The 12,732-nt window shown below is 34.3% G+C and overlaps 1 protein-coding gene across 2 annotated transcripts in view; it reads left to right on the top strand.

Moving 5' to 3' along the window:
* Positions 1-12,732, top strand: part of SPATA17 (spermatogenesis associated 17) — a 191,708-nt gene that overhangs the window by 136,408 nt on the left and 42,568 nt on the right. For both annotated transcript variants that reach the window (XM_027122207.1, XM_027122208.1), the window contains one exon: positions 3,647-3,782. In XM_027122207.1, coding sequence (XP_026978008.1) covers positions 3,647-3,782 — 136 coding nt within the window. The remainder of the gene's footprint in view (positions 1-3,646; positions 3,783-12,732) is intronic.

A 12,732-nucleotide genomic window follows, 5' to 3' on the forward strand; every position in this document is an offset into this window, starting at 1 on the left:
CTGAAGAATATAGGTCTGAATCAATAGGTAATAGGGTTCCGTAATTGGAGATTTGAAGTATCTGGCAGTGAAATAAATAGGTTGGAGGAAAACCTAGAATTATGAGTGATAGTAGTAGGACTATAAACAAAAAGGAGGGGGGGGATGAAAGTTAATAAAGAAAACAAAGATAAGTGTAATTTGTTAGTCTTCTTATTTGGAAAATAATATTAAGTATATTAATACTCAAAGAATAAAGACTTTATATTTGCAGTGGACTTATTTTCCCTGAAGCTAATTGGTTAATTTTAATTTTTGCTTCCTGAGACCCCTACCAATTCTTCTCTAACTCTGCAGACATTCAAGTACTGACTTGTTTGTATATATCACTGTATCTCCACATTGAATTTAAGAATTTCTGCCAGACCTGTATCTCTGATGAGATTTTAAAAATTAACAGGCAAACCCATATCATCTTCTTCTTCAATGTGATGTTCAGTTAATTGAAAAGTATGCACTGCAAGCATAAAGCATATCTGAATATATATTTAAAACTGGTAAAGATATCATTTTAAAAGTAAAATTGACCATTATATAAACTTTTGATTGTAAACTCAATTGATTTCTAGGGTTTTTATAGCTGTTTATACTTTTATAGAGCAAATTCTATTTGAGAATTAAATAATTTCTTCTGAATTTGAAGACAAATTTTAAAATATTATTTATAAAACATCTAAATATTTTTCAATGTATATACATATATACACATACATGTGTGCACTTAAGAATATGCATTACATGTTACCTTAATGAAACATTATGGCTCAATGAAATTAATATTAATTTATGTGCAGGGAAATACCTAGTCTTGCGGCCTTGTCTTCTCAGCCATCCAGTCCCTTGAGAAAGCAAATTTTGTTCAGACACAAAAGAAAAATGTACTATTAAAATGCAATTCAGAAGTGATAAAAAGTTTAAGTACAGCAGCCAGCTTACAGCACCTCCTCTGTATACTCAGGGACATTGGGGCCACATTAATTTTTTGTATGTGTGATGTCTATCCCATGTGCAAATTAGCACTGGAAGGACCATAATCTGTCTTAAATGAGAGCTCTTTTCTCAAGAGCATATATAATACATGCCTGTGTAATTTTGTATAATTCAAAGCTCTGTGTTCTGTTTATTTTTTATCTTAAATAGGCTTAGAGAATATTTTCATAGGAAAAATAGTTAAAAGGAGTTCCTTAATAAACATTAAAAGAAAAGAAATTGTAGAGAGGTGTGAAAATTGATGAAATAACACCACATTTCCTAAGCTTATTATTTTTTAAACAAATTTATGAATATAATGGCAATTTTTTTTCCAATTTAACCGAGATTTTTGAAAAGGCCCCTTCTTTGTCTTAATTAAATGAGATAATATATGGGAAAATATCGGTATATGCTCAATAAATTTGTTGAATCTCAACTTTATTGTTTCGAAGTCTGAATTTCAAAATATTTTTCTTGGCAGAATATTTAATTTAGCTGTATATATTTATTTCCCAGAGCTTGCTGTTTCCCTCTAAATGTTTCTTGTATTTAAATCAGGATCTAGCTCTAATTTCTTTGACACCATGTCTCCATTGATTATATTAATTAGAATTTTCTGACGTTTGCTCCTGTTTCCTATATGTTTCCTCTAGGTTATCTTTTATGTTTAGATATATGTCTTTCTTTCATGTTGGTAGTTTCCCCAGTTGGTAATCTATTCTTAAATTCATATTAAAAAGGAGACTCTAAAAATCGGTTTAAAAAGTTTATTTGTGTGTGAGAGTGGCTTTTTGACTGATAGACTTTGTTGCACTGTGATACGACCTTTTAGTTAAGAGATCTCCAAATATTGATATTTGAAGTTGTTTCTCTGGGCGCTCTCAGTATCTTTTGAGATGATACAATTACTCTTCTGAAATCTGTTAGTCCAGCTCCCAGGTTACTTCGAGATGAGCAAGGGAAGATTTCAATGAGTAGTCTTTGAATTGAAATTCATATATTCCATTTGGTGCCTCACTCTGGCCTTCCATGGTTCCTGCTTTCCCTGAGACCAGAGCTCTCCGGTATAAAGTTTTCTGAGAATACACTATTTTTTTTGGATACATGGACTGAGAGAGGAACCTGGGTATTTAATTATTCATGGCATAGGTTTTTCACCTGTCTTCAGCCTTATTCTTCACTCTCACCCACTGCAGTAACTTCTAGACTCTTCCAGGATTCTGCAGGACTAATGGCTTCATTTCTCTTTGGCCTCTCCCTCTTCTGGGACTTAGATTTCAGTTTTTAAATTTTCTCTCTGCTCTCCACCTGCCAAAATGTTAGCATTTTCATCTTCTATTTCTTCTCTTTTGTCCTCTTTCTTGTGAGTTTACAAAGTTTTTTATTCCTTTACTTTTATTTCAGAAAGTTTTGATGAGGGATTAAACAATTCATCAGGTTACACTAAAGATACATCACAATCTTAGTTGTCCTGTGAGAGTTTAAAATTTTCATTTTTTATGTTGATCAAAATAACATTAAAAGTAATGATGATGGTGATGATGATGGTGGTGGTGATGATGATGATGGTGGTGATGATGATGATGATGGTGGTGATGATGATGGTGATGGTGATGGTGATGATGATGATGATGATGATGATGATTATGATGGTGATGATGGTGATGGTGATGATGGTAATGGTGGTGGTGGTGGTGATGATGATGATGGTGATGGTGGTGGTGATGATGATAATGGTAATCGTGGTGGTGGTGGTGGTGATGATGGTGGTGATGATGACAATGATGGTGGTGATGGTAATCGTGGTGGTGGTGGTGGTAATGATGATGGTGATGGTGGTGATGATGATGATAATGGTAATGGTGGTGGTGATGATGATGATGGTGATGGTAATGGTGGTGGTGGTGGTAGTGATGATGATGATGATGGTGATGATGATGGTGGTAATGATGATGATGATGATAATGAGAGCTACAACAATAAGCTCCTTCTACTTTAGCACCCCCATTATTTATTGAACACTTACTGTTTTCAGCCTCCATGTAAAGTTTTGTATATATTAAGCTGTTCATTCTTTCCAATTTCCCTATAATTAAAATCTTTTACAGGTCAGGCAACTTGCATGAGGGAACACAGGTAGCAAGGCAAAGCTAAGATGTGAATATAGGTCTGACTAACTCAAAAGGGTCATTATCTATAACCTGTACCAAACTGTCTTTATTTTTTGGGTAAATTAAGATTTGAAGAAGCCCATTTCAATAAGAGTTACCAGTGCTGGCCATCCTTTTCATCTGGGGACTACCATCTTAAAGTTAAGGGCATTTTTACTTACATGATGTTTTGAATTATTTGGCATAATTAATTAATAAATTTATTATTTAACATTTTCTATATTTAGAAAATATTTGAGGCTCACAAAAATTCTGTGAAGTTTTAGTACCTCCACTTGCAGAATAAGAAATGAAGATTCATAGAAGTTAGTCACAGAGATAGTCAGTGGCAGAGACTGAAGCGAAAACCTGGTATTCTGATTCCAAGCCATGTATTATTTTCACTGTAATTTACTACTTCTTATTTTTTTTAATCAAATGTCTCTAGAAATAAAATTAAGACTATTACCTAAATGTTCTTTCAGGTTTTTGCCATTTTCTTCCTACCATAAAAATAAAAAGTACATCCCGACAATGCATTTATCAAGCAAGTATGGTCCTGATGCTTATGGAAGTCAACATTTCCGAGATGAAAATCCTAAGAAATGGATCTGTGACAAGGTGAGTTGATGCAACATTAAAAAGAAAGTATTGTTTCTTTTAAAAGGCTAAAAATATACACTGATTATAGCAAATATAAATATTCTCATTACAACTAACACCTTCATGGTTACAAAATTATTTATAGCTATTTTATGTGAAGATAGTGCTGCTTACTATGTCAGTAAAAGATTTAAGTTTTTCGTGGGTTTTGGTGGGTTTTTTTGATGTTGTATTCTTGTGTTTTATGGTTCAGCTACCCTGTGATCAAATGGCATGGATCATTAGCTTTGGCAAAGCCATTTAGGGTCAGAGTCTGAATCTGTGGAATAGAGTTAAGCTAACTCTCAGGCATGGAGATCAGTGCTTTCCTGCTTTCTCTCAATCTCTGTGTGTATGTAGATAGGTAGGTAGGAAGGAAGGAAGGAAGGAAGGAAGGAAGGAAGAGAGGGAGGGAGGGAGGAAAGAAAGGAGGAAGGAAGGGAGGGAGATATATGTGATATCCTATCTGTATATATATATGGTATAGAAAAGAAAAAAGCAAATATTTATTTTCTGATTCCAGAATTATAGTTGCTAGCACTTAAATAAAAATTTCTAGATTGCGTAAACACTCACATGTCTTACACTATAGGAGGTAAAGAGGAAAGTTCTTACTATGTGTTTAACCTATTGTCTAGCAGTTAGAAACTCAAACTTATTCATGCTAAAATTATACAGATAAAATGAAGTAGGCAGTGATTTTCTGGAAGGGGGTTAGGGCTCTTGAGTTCCATATACTACCAGCCTATTCCTATTAATCATCTGTCAATGAGGATTTATTCATTTACACACAGTCTCCTACCAAAAGGATTTAAGGCACCTTATCAAATGGCAAATACAGCACAGGTCATATTCTAGAAATTTAAATAAGGGGAAATGATCTTATATGAGAAGAGTGGCTGTGCACACAAAATAAAGGGGGACTATGAGTATGGTGGGAAGTGACTTAGGAATTGCAGCCTGTGGGTGGCAAAGACAGAGAGAACACAAGTTGCAGAGGCATCCTCACTATTCAAGAGGAAAAGATACATTAGACCCTTAAGGGAAACAAGATCTTTCTCTACCAAATTCTAAGAAAATTTCTTTTTTTAAGGACATTTTAAATATAGGAATGTCAAAGGGAACTCATGCTGGGGAGTAACTTGGATTCTTTGGAAAGTGCCTTTTTCTTTTACAGCTACTAAGTCTTTTATTATTTTTTTTAAATGGTCTTCTAAAACACTAAATAGTAATTCCATGGCATAAGAAATACAAGGAGTAGTTCAATCTGGTCCACTGATTGAAAAACCTAAAAGTTGATAACAATATTATTTCATAAATATCCATGGTAAGACTATTCTAGGCATTTGTTTTTACCTAACATGCAACCATTCAGAATATAGGTTTAATATGATTTTTAAACTATTTAATTTTGTATTTTGAATGTACATAATGTGATCTACCTCTCATTTTTCTATTTGACGTAAAGTTTTGTGGGGGTTTTTTTTGCTGTTATGCCCTCACCATCCTATTTAATTCAAGGAAATTCTCATTTCTTTAAAATTTAAATGACTTACCTACCTTAGGACATCAAGCTACTTCAGAGTGAGAAAAATCCTTGTGCCAATGTTTCTTTCCTAAAATAATACGGTACTTTTTGGTTTTATGCAACAGGTTCATTCATATATTTTGACATATTCCAAGACTATGCATTTATCTAACTGAAGTAAGCAACTTGCAGAAATTCTCAGATACTCACTAAAAAAAAAATGTTTATTTTGTTCTTTTGGAGGAATCATTGTGTGCCTCTGTATACGTTTAGAAAGTACACATACTTGAAAAGTTAATGACAAATAATTGTTCTTGCAGACCCTGAAAACTAAGAGAAAAAGTGTAGGGATTCTTTATGTCTTAATAAATCATTAATCCACTTGCAGAAAACCACGTAGAAAAATATTAAATACAAATTTAAATTTCTCCCTCCCCTCCTCTCCTCATATCCTTCTTCCCGCTTCTTCTGATCTCTTAAAATAACCATATTAAATGAACAAATTATTCCTGTGTTGCCAATAGAGTCTACAAAGTATAAGGGTAGTCATTCTATTGTTTACATGAAAATATTTTATGTTTTGATTTGCTGAAAGCGATTTGGGTGAGACTTGTGCCCAATAAATAACTAAAAGCAGGCTTATTTTTCTTTATTTTATATAAAACTTTGTTTCTTGACCTTGGAGTTGTGAGACCATCACTTACTCATATTAGTAGATGAAGAATAGTTTTAGTGAGTTGCTGAGTTCAAAATGTTGGAGAAGGAAAAGACTGGTGTAGTTTTATGCTTCTATTGGAAGATGGACTATTTACAAATATTTAAATGCAAATAAGATTTAGTTCAATGCAGTAGATTCACTTCAGCCAAGAAACAGCTCAATTAAATACATTTGGTTCCTGATCTCCACCCTTTCCATCATGTTTTAAGAGTGTCTGCCTGAAGAATTTTCTTTCTCTTCTGTCATCTTTAAGCATGGAGGTTATAATTTCCAGATGATTTGCTACACAACTGGGATAAAAGGTATCAGTTGAGAGAAAAATCATGTTTTCTTTCTCTAACCGCATTTACATTACATCAATTAATAATCAAATAGTACTTAATATTTTGTATTATTTTTAATTTTATTAATATGAGGAACACTATACAAAGACGTCACAAAGCAGATTGCAAGCAAATAATATTACTTTTTCCCAAAATTATGAAAATCAATAATGAAAAATAATATATATATCACTTTTTTAAACATCTTTATTGGAGTATAATTGCTTTACAATGGTGTGTTAGTTTCTGCTGTATAACAAAGTGAATCAGCTATACGTATACATATATCCCCATAACTCCTCCCTCTTGCGTCTCCCTCCCACCCTCCCTATCCCACCCCTCTAGGTGGTCACAAAGCACTGAGCTGATCTCCCTGTGCTATGCAGCTGCTTCCCACTAGCTATTTTACATTTGGTAGTGTATATACATCCATGCCACTCTCTCACTTTGTCCCAGCTTACCCTTCTCCTTCCCCATGTCCTCAAGTCCATTCTCTACGTCTGCATCTTTATTCCTGTCCTGCCCCTAGGTTCTTCAGAACCTTTTTTTTTTTTTTTTTTTTTAGATTCCATATGTATGTGTTAGCATATGGTATTTATTTTTCTCTTTCTGGCTTACTTCACTCTGTATGACAGTCTCTAGGTCCATCCACCTCACTACAAATAACTCAATTTCGTTTCTTCTTAAGGCTGAGTAATATTCCATTGTATATATGTGCCACATCTTCTTTATCCATTCATCTGTCGATGGACACTTAGGTTGCTTCCATGTCCTGGCTGTTGTAAATAGAGCTGCACTGAACACTGCGGTACATGACTCTTTTTGAATTATGGTTTTCTCAGGGTATATGCCCAGTAGTGGGATTGCTGGGTCATATGGTAATTCTATTTTTAGTTTTTTAAGGAACCTCCATACTGTTCTCCATAGTGGATGTATCAATTTACATTCCCAAAAACAGTGCAATAGGGTTCCCTTTTCTCCACACCCTCTCCAGCATTTATTGTTTGTAGATTTTTTGATGATGGCCATACTGACTGGTATGAGGTGATACCTCACTGTAGTTTTGATTTGCATTTCTCTAATGATTAGTGATGTTGAGCATCCTTTCAAGTGTTTGTTGGCAATCTGTATATCGTCTTTGGGGAAATGTCTATTTAGGTCTTCTGCCATTTTTGGATTGGGTTGTTTGTTTTTTTGATACTGAGCTGCATGAACTGCTTATAAATTTTGGAGATTAATCCTTTGTCAGTTGCTTCATTTGCAAATATTTTCTCCCATTCTGCGGGTTGTCTTTTTGTCTTGTTTATGGTTTCCTTTGCTGTGCAAAAGCTTTTAAGTTTCATTAGGTCCCATTTGTTCTTTTCTCTTTTCGTTTCCATTTCTCTAGGAGGTGGATCAAAAAGGATCTTTCTGTGATGTATGTCATAGAGTGTTCTGCCTATGTTTTCCTCTAAGAGTTTTATAGTATCTGGCCTTACATTTAGGTCTTTAATCCATTTTGAGTTTATTTTTGTGTATGTTGTTAGGGAGTGTTCTAATTTCATTTCTTTACATGTAGCTGTCCAGTTTTCCCAGCACCACTTATTGAAGAGACTGTCTTTTCTCTTTTCTCCATTGTATATCCTTGCCTCCTTTGTCTTACATGAGTGGACCATAGGTGCGTGGGTTTATCTCTGGGCTTTCTGTCCTGTTCCATTGATCTATCTTTCTGTTTTTGTGCCAGTACCATACTATCTTGGTTACTGTAGCTTTGTAGTATAGGCTGAAGTCCGGGAGCCTGATTTCTCCAGCTCTGTTTTTCTTTCTCCAGATTGTTTTGGCTGTTCGGGGTCTTTTATGTTTTCATACAAATTGTGAAATTTTTTGTTCTTGTTCTGTGAAAAATGCCATTGGTAGTTTGAGAGGGATTGCATCGAATCTGTGGATTGCTTTGGGTAGTATAGTCATTTTCACAATGTTGATTCTTCCAATCCAAGAGCACATCTTTCTATCATCTTTAATTTCTTTCATCAGTGTCTTATAGTTTTCTGCATACAGGTCTTTTGTCTCCTTAGGTAGGTTTATTCCTAGGTATTTTATTCTTTTTGTTGCAATGGTAAATGGGAGTGTTTCCTTTATTTCTCTTTCAGATTTTTCATCCTTAGTGTATAGAAATACAAGAGATTTCTGTGCATTAATTTTGTATCCTACTACTTTACCAAATTCATTGATTAGCTTTAGTAGTTTTCTGGTGGCATCTTTAGGATTCTCTATGTATAGTATCATGTCATCTGCAGACAGTGACAGCTTTACTTCTTCTTTTCCAATTTGGATTCTTTTTATTTCTTTTTCTTCTGTGATTGCTGTGGCTAAAACTTCCAAAACTATGTTGAATAATAGTGGTGAGAGTGGACAGTCTTGTCTTGTTTCTGATCTTAGAGGAAATGGTTTCAGTTTTTCACCATTGAGAGTGATGTTGGCTGTCGGTTTGTCATATATGGTCTTTATTATGTTGAGTTAAGTAACCTCTATGCCTAGTTTCTGGAGGGTTTTTATCATAAACGGTGTTGAATTTTGTCAAAAGCTTTTTCTGCATCTATTGAGATGATCATATGGTTTTTCTCCTTCAATTTGTTAATATGGTTTATCACATTGACTGATGCATATATTGAAGAATCCTTGCATTCCTGGGAGAAACCCCACTTGATCATGGTGTATGATCCTTTTAATGTGCTGTTGGATTCTGTTTGCTAGTCTTTTGGTGAGGATTTTTGTGTCTGTGTTCATCAGTGATATTGGTCTGTAGTTTTATTTATTTGTGACATCTTTGGTTTTGCTATCAGGGTGATGGTGACCTTGTAGAATGAGTTTGGGAGTGTTCCTCCCTCTGCTATATTTTCGAAGGGTTTGAGAAGGATAGGTGTTAGCTCTTCTCTAAATGTTTGATAGAATTCGCCTGTGAAACCATCTGTTCCTGGGCTTTTTTTTGTTAGAAGATTTTGAATCATAGTCTTCAATTTCAGTGCTTGTGATTGGTCTGTTTATATTTTCTATTTCTTCCTGGTTCAGTCTCGGAGGGTTGTGCTTTTCTAAGAATTTGTCCATTTCTTCCAGGTTGTCCATTTTATTGGCATATAGTTGCTTGTAGTAATCTCTCATGATCCTTTGAATTTTTGCAGTGTCAGTTGTTACTTCTCCTTTTGCATTTCGAATTCTATTGATTTGAGTCTTCTCCCTTTTTTTCTTGTTGAGTCTGGCTAATGGTTTATCAATTTTGTGTATCTTCTCAAAGAACCAGCCTTTAGTTTTATTGATGTTTGCTGTCATTTCCTTCATTTCTATTTCATATCTGATCTTTATGATTTCTTTCCTTCGGCTACCTTTGGGGTTTTTTTTGTTCTTCTTTCTCTAATTGCTTTAGGTATAAGGTTAGGTTGTTTATGTGAGATGTTTCTTGTAGTAGGATTCTATTGCTATAAACTTCCCTCTTAGAACTGCTTTTGCGGCATTCCAGAGGTTTTGGGTCGTTGTGCTTTCATTGTCATTTATTTCTAGGTATTTTTTGATTTCCTCTTTGATTTCTTCAGTGATCTCTTGGTTATTAAGTAGTGTATTGTTTAGCCTCCATGTGTTTGTATTTTTTACAGATTTTTTTCTTGTAATTGATATCTAGTCTCATAGCATTGTTGTTGGAAAAGATACTTGATACAATTTCAATTTTCTTAAATTTACCAAGGCTTGCTTTGTGACCCAAGATATGATCTATCCTGGAGAATGTTCCATGAGCACTTGAGAAGAAAGTGTATTCTGTTGTTTTTGGATGGAATATCCTATAAATATCAATTAAGTCCATTTTGTTTAATGTATCATTTAAAGCTGTGTTCCTTATTTATTTTCATTTTGGATGATCTGTCCATTGGTGAAAGTGGGGTGTTAAAGTCCCCTACTATGATTGTTTTACTGTCGATTTCCCCTTTTATGGCTGTTAGCATTTGCCTTATGTATTCAGGTTCTCCTATGTTGGGTGCATAAATATTTACACTTGTTATATCTTCTTGGATTGATCCCTTGATCATTATGTAGTGTCCTTCTTTGTCTCTTGTAATTATATATCATTTTGTGAAAGTATGGAAATCAATGATGTACTAATGTCCGTATCATATAACTTCCTCCTTTTTCTTTTATTTAATTGTAAAATGCCCCAAGTTAAATTGTTAGAATGTAGGTCTGGTCAAACTTTAAGTTCAGGTAAATACTTTGGATTTATAAATTCTTTGTTGTGCTGATCTCAATGTTTAAAATAGAAATGAAATTAAATAAGGAGACTCTATCAGTCGCCATTAATTTCATCTATCTGGCTAGGTCGAAGTTGGACAAGAAAAAATTCCATATACGGAAAACATTCCTTTGATTGTCAAAACATTCACATATGTTCATATTTACTGAAGCAGAAATAATAGTCTGAGGCCTTTATCTGAATTAGAATGAGTTTCATGTGCATTTTAGACAACTGATTGTAATAGAACCATTTCGTGTTTTTCCTTACTTGCAAAATTCAAGCAGAGACTTTTAAGATGGTTCGTGTTGACAGAGCCTCTCCTCATCTGCCTTATTATAGGTGAATTACAACAGTAGAGCGGGCCTTCTTTGTTATTTTCACATGCATTTTGGTCCTAAACAGGATTTTATAAGCTACAAAGCATAAAAATATCTAGTACTCCATAGAATTAATTTAGAAAACCTAAGCATATTGCACAGAACATAAAGTTGACCTTTACCGTCTATGGCTTTTGGAATGGAGTGGGATGTGGAACACATCATAGATTTAATGTGGCACATCGCTGTCTGCAGAAACTTGGGTGGGACTGTGACTGCTTGCCCATGGCACCCGATGATTGAATCTGCTGTCACCAGCATCCTGATAATAATGAACATCCAGCTTAATGACCGTGATTATGATTATCATAATTGATGTGCAAGAGCAGTGTGTGGGGATCATTACAGCTGAACTGTACAGCAGAGAAACATGCCTCAGTTATGGATAATTTTACTTTTATGCATTGATTGGGATAAAATATGCCTTTCACTTTAAAAAGACCAGCTTCATATAATTTTAAGAATCTTTCTGTACATGGTGATGGATGATTATGTGCCGGCTGAAAAGAGCCCCCAACAGTTGTTTGTTTTGTGTTGTTTCATTTCATTAGTAAATGTAAACAATTAAATAATTAGGTGTAATTGAGGGAAAATATTTTGCTTATGAGGATGGCCTTCAATAATCAAATATTCAGTTTAAGTGCTTTTTCTGTCTCTCTCACAATATATCTGGGACTGAAGTTCTTCAGTTTTCCCGTCTGATTACCCTTGTATCGGTCTTCTGGAGGTCAGTAGCCTTCAGGAAAAGTATATGTTTATATAATGTTTTATTATAAAGTATTTTGCATTTGTATGTGTATACGTTTATGCATATACTCTAGTTTATTATGCATTTAAGAAAATAAGACAGAGCCAAATATTGTGTTATACTATTTATTAAAAAATAATGTTTAACCTATAGAATAGTTTGGATGTGTAATGTTAAGATGTATAAATTTACATTACCTTAGGCTTTTAATCAATGTTTTGTTTCAGATAGGTTTGTTACATTGTGTGGTAATTTTCAATTATAGTTTTAAAAACGGGTTCACAAGAGTTTCTGATTTGGATTTTAATTTGTGAATAAAAATAATATGTGCAGTGATGTATCCAAGATTTTCAATAGATCAGAACTGACCATATTAGTGTATAATTATTAACCTAAGGGCTCAATTCTCATTTGAGTCTAAAGCATTACATTTGAGTGAGGAGCGAACATAATGGAACACAGTTTTATAAGAAGCATGGTAACCTATTTTTAAAAAAACCTTTATTTTCTAACTGCAACAACGTCTGAGATTGAGAGATCTCTCCATCAGATTATTAATCACTGTACAGCTCTAGAGAGACTGTGGCAACTGTTTCCTTCTGAGGTCCGTAAAATTTACATTACCCCAGGTAAGATGTTTGCCCTAGATGTGCAGCTGTACGCTGTGGTGTAGGACAGAATCTTTGTTTGACAGCTAGAGGTTTTATAGCTTGCTTCTGTAATTTTCTTTCTGAAAGTTTTTAGTCCCAGTGTGATTCCTGAACTTAATTTTTTCCTTTTCTCCACTCTACTCAGATCCAAGGATGAGATGGTTGTGTATGCTCAAAGTCTCCCTAATAGGGTCTTTTTCTTTTTCTAGTTCACCTGCTGAAAATGTTACTTTTCAGGAGTGCTCGTTTTATACCGTGTTCTCTGGTCTAACCTCCCACTGTACCCCAGGGCCAGATGTCTCTTTCTTGACCATGTGCCATGTTACA

Source organism: Aethalodelphis obliquidens, unplaced genomic scaffold, assembly GCF_003676395.1.
Source record: "Aethalodelphis obliquidens isolate GAN/ISIS:26980383/991018 unplaced genomic scaffold, ASM367639v1 scaffold24, whole genome shotgun sequence".
NCBI classification, from domain to species: domain Eukaryota; kingdom Metazoa; phylum Chordata; class Mammalia; order Artiodactyla; family Delphinidae; genus Aethalodelphis; species Aethalodelphis obliquidens.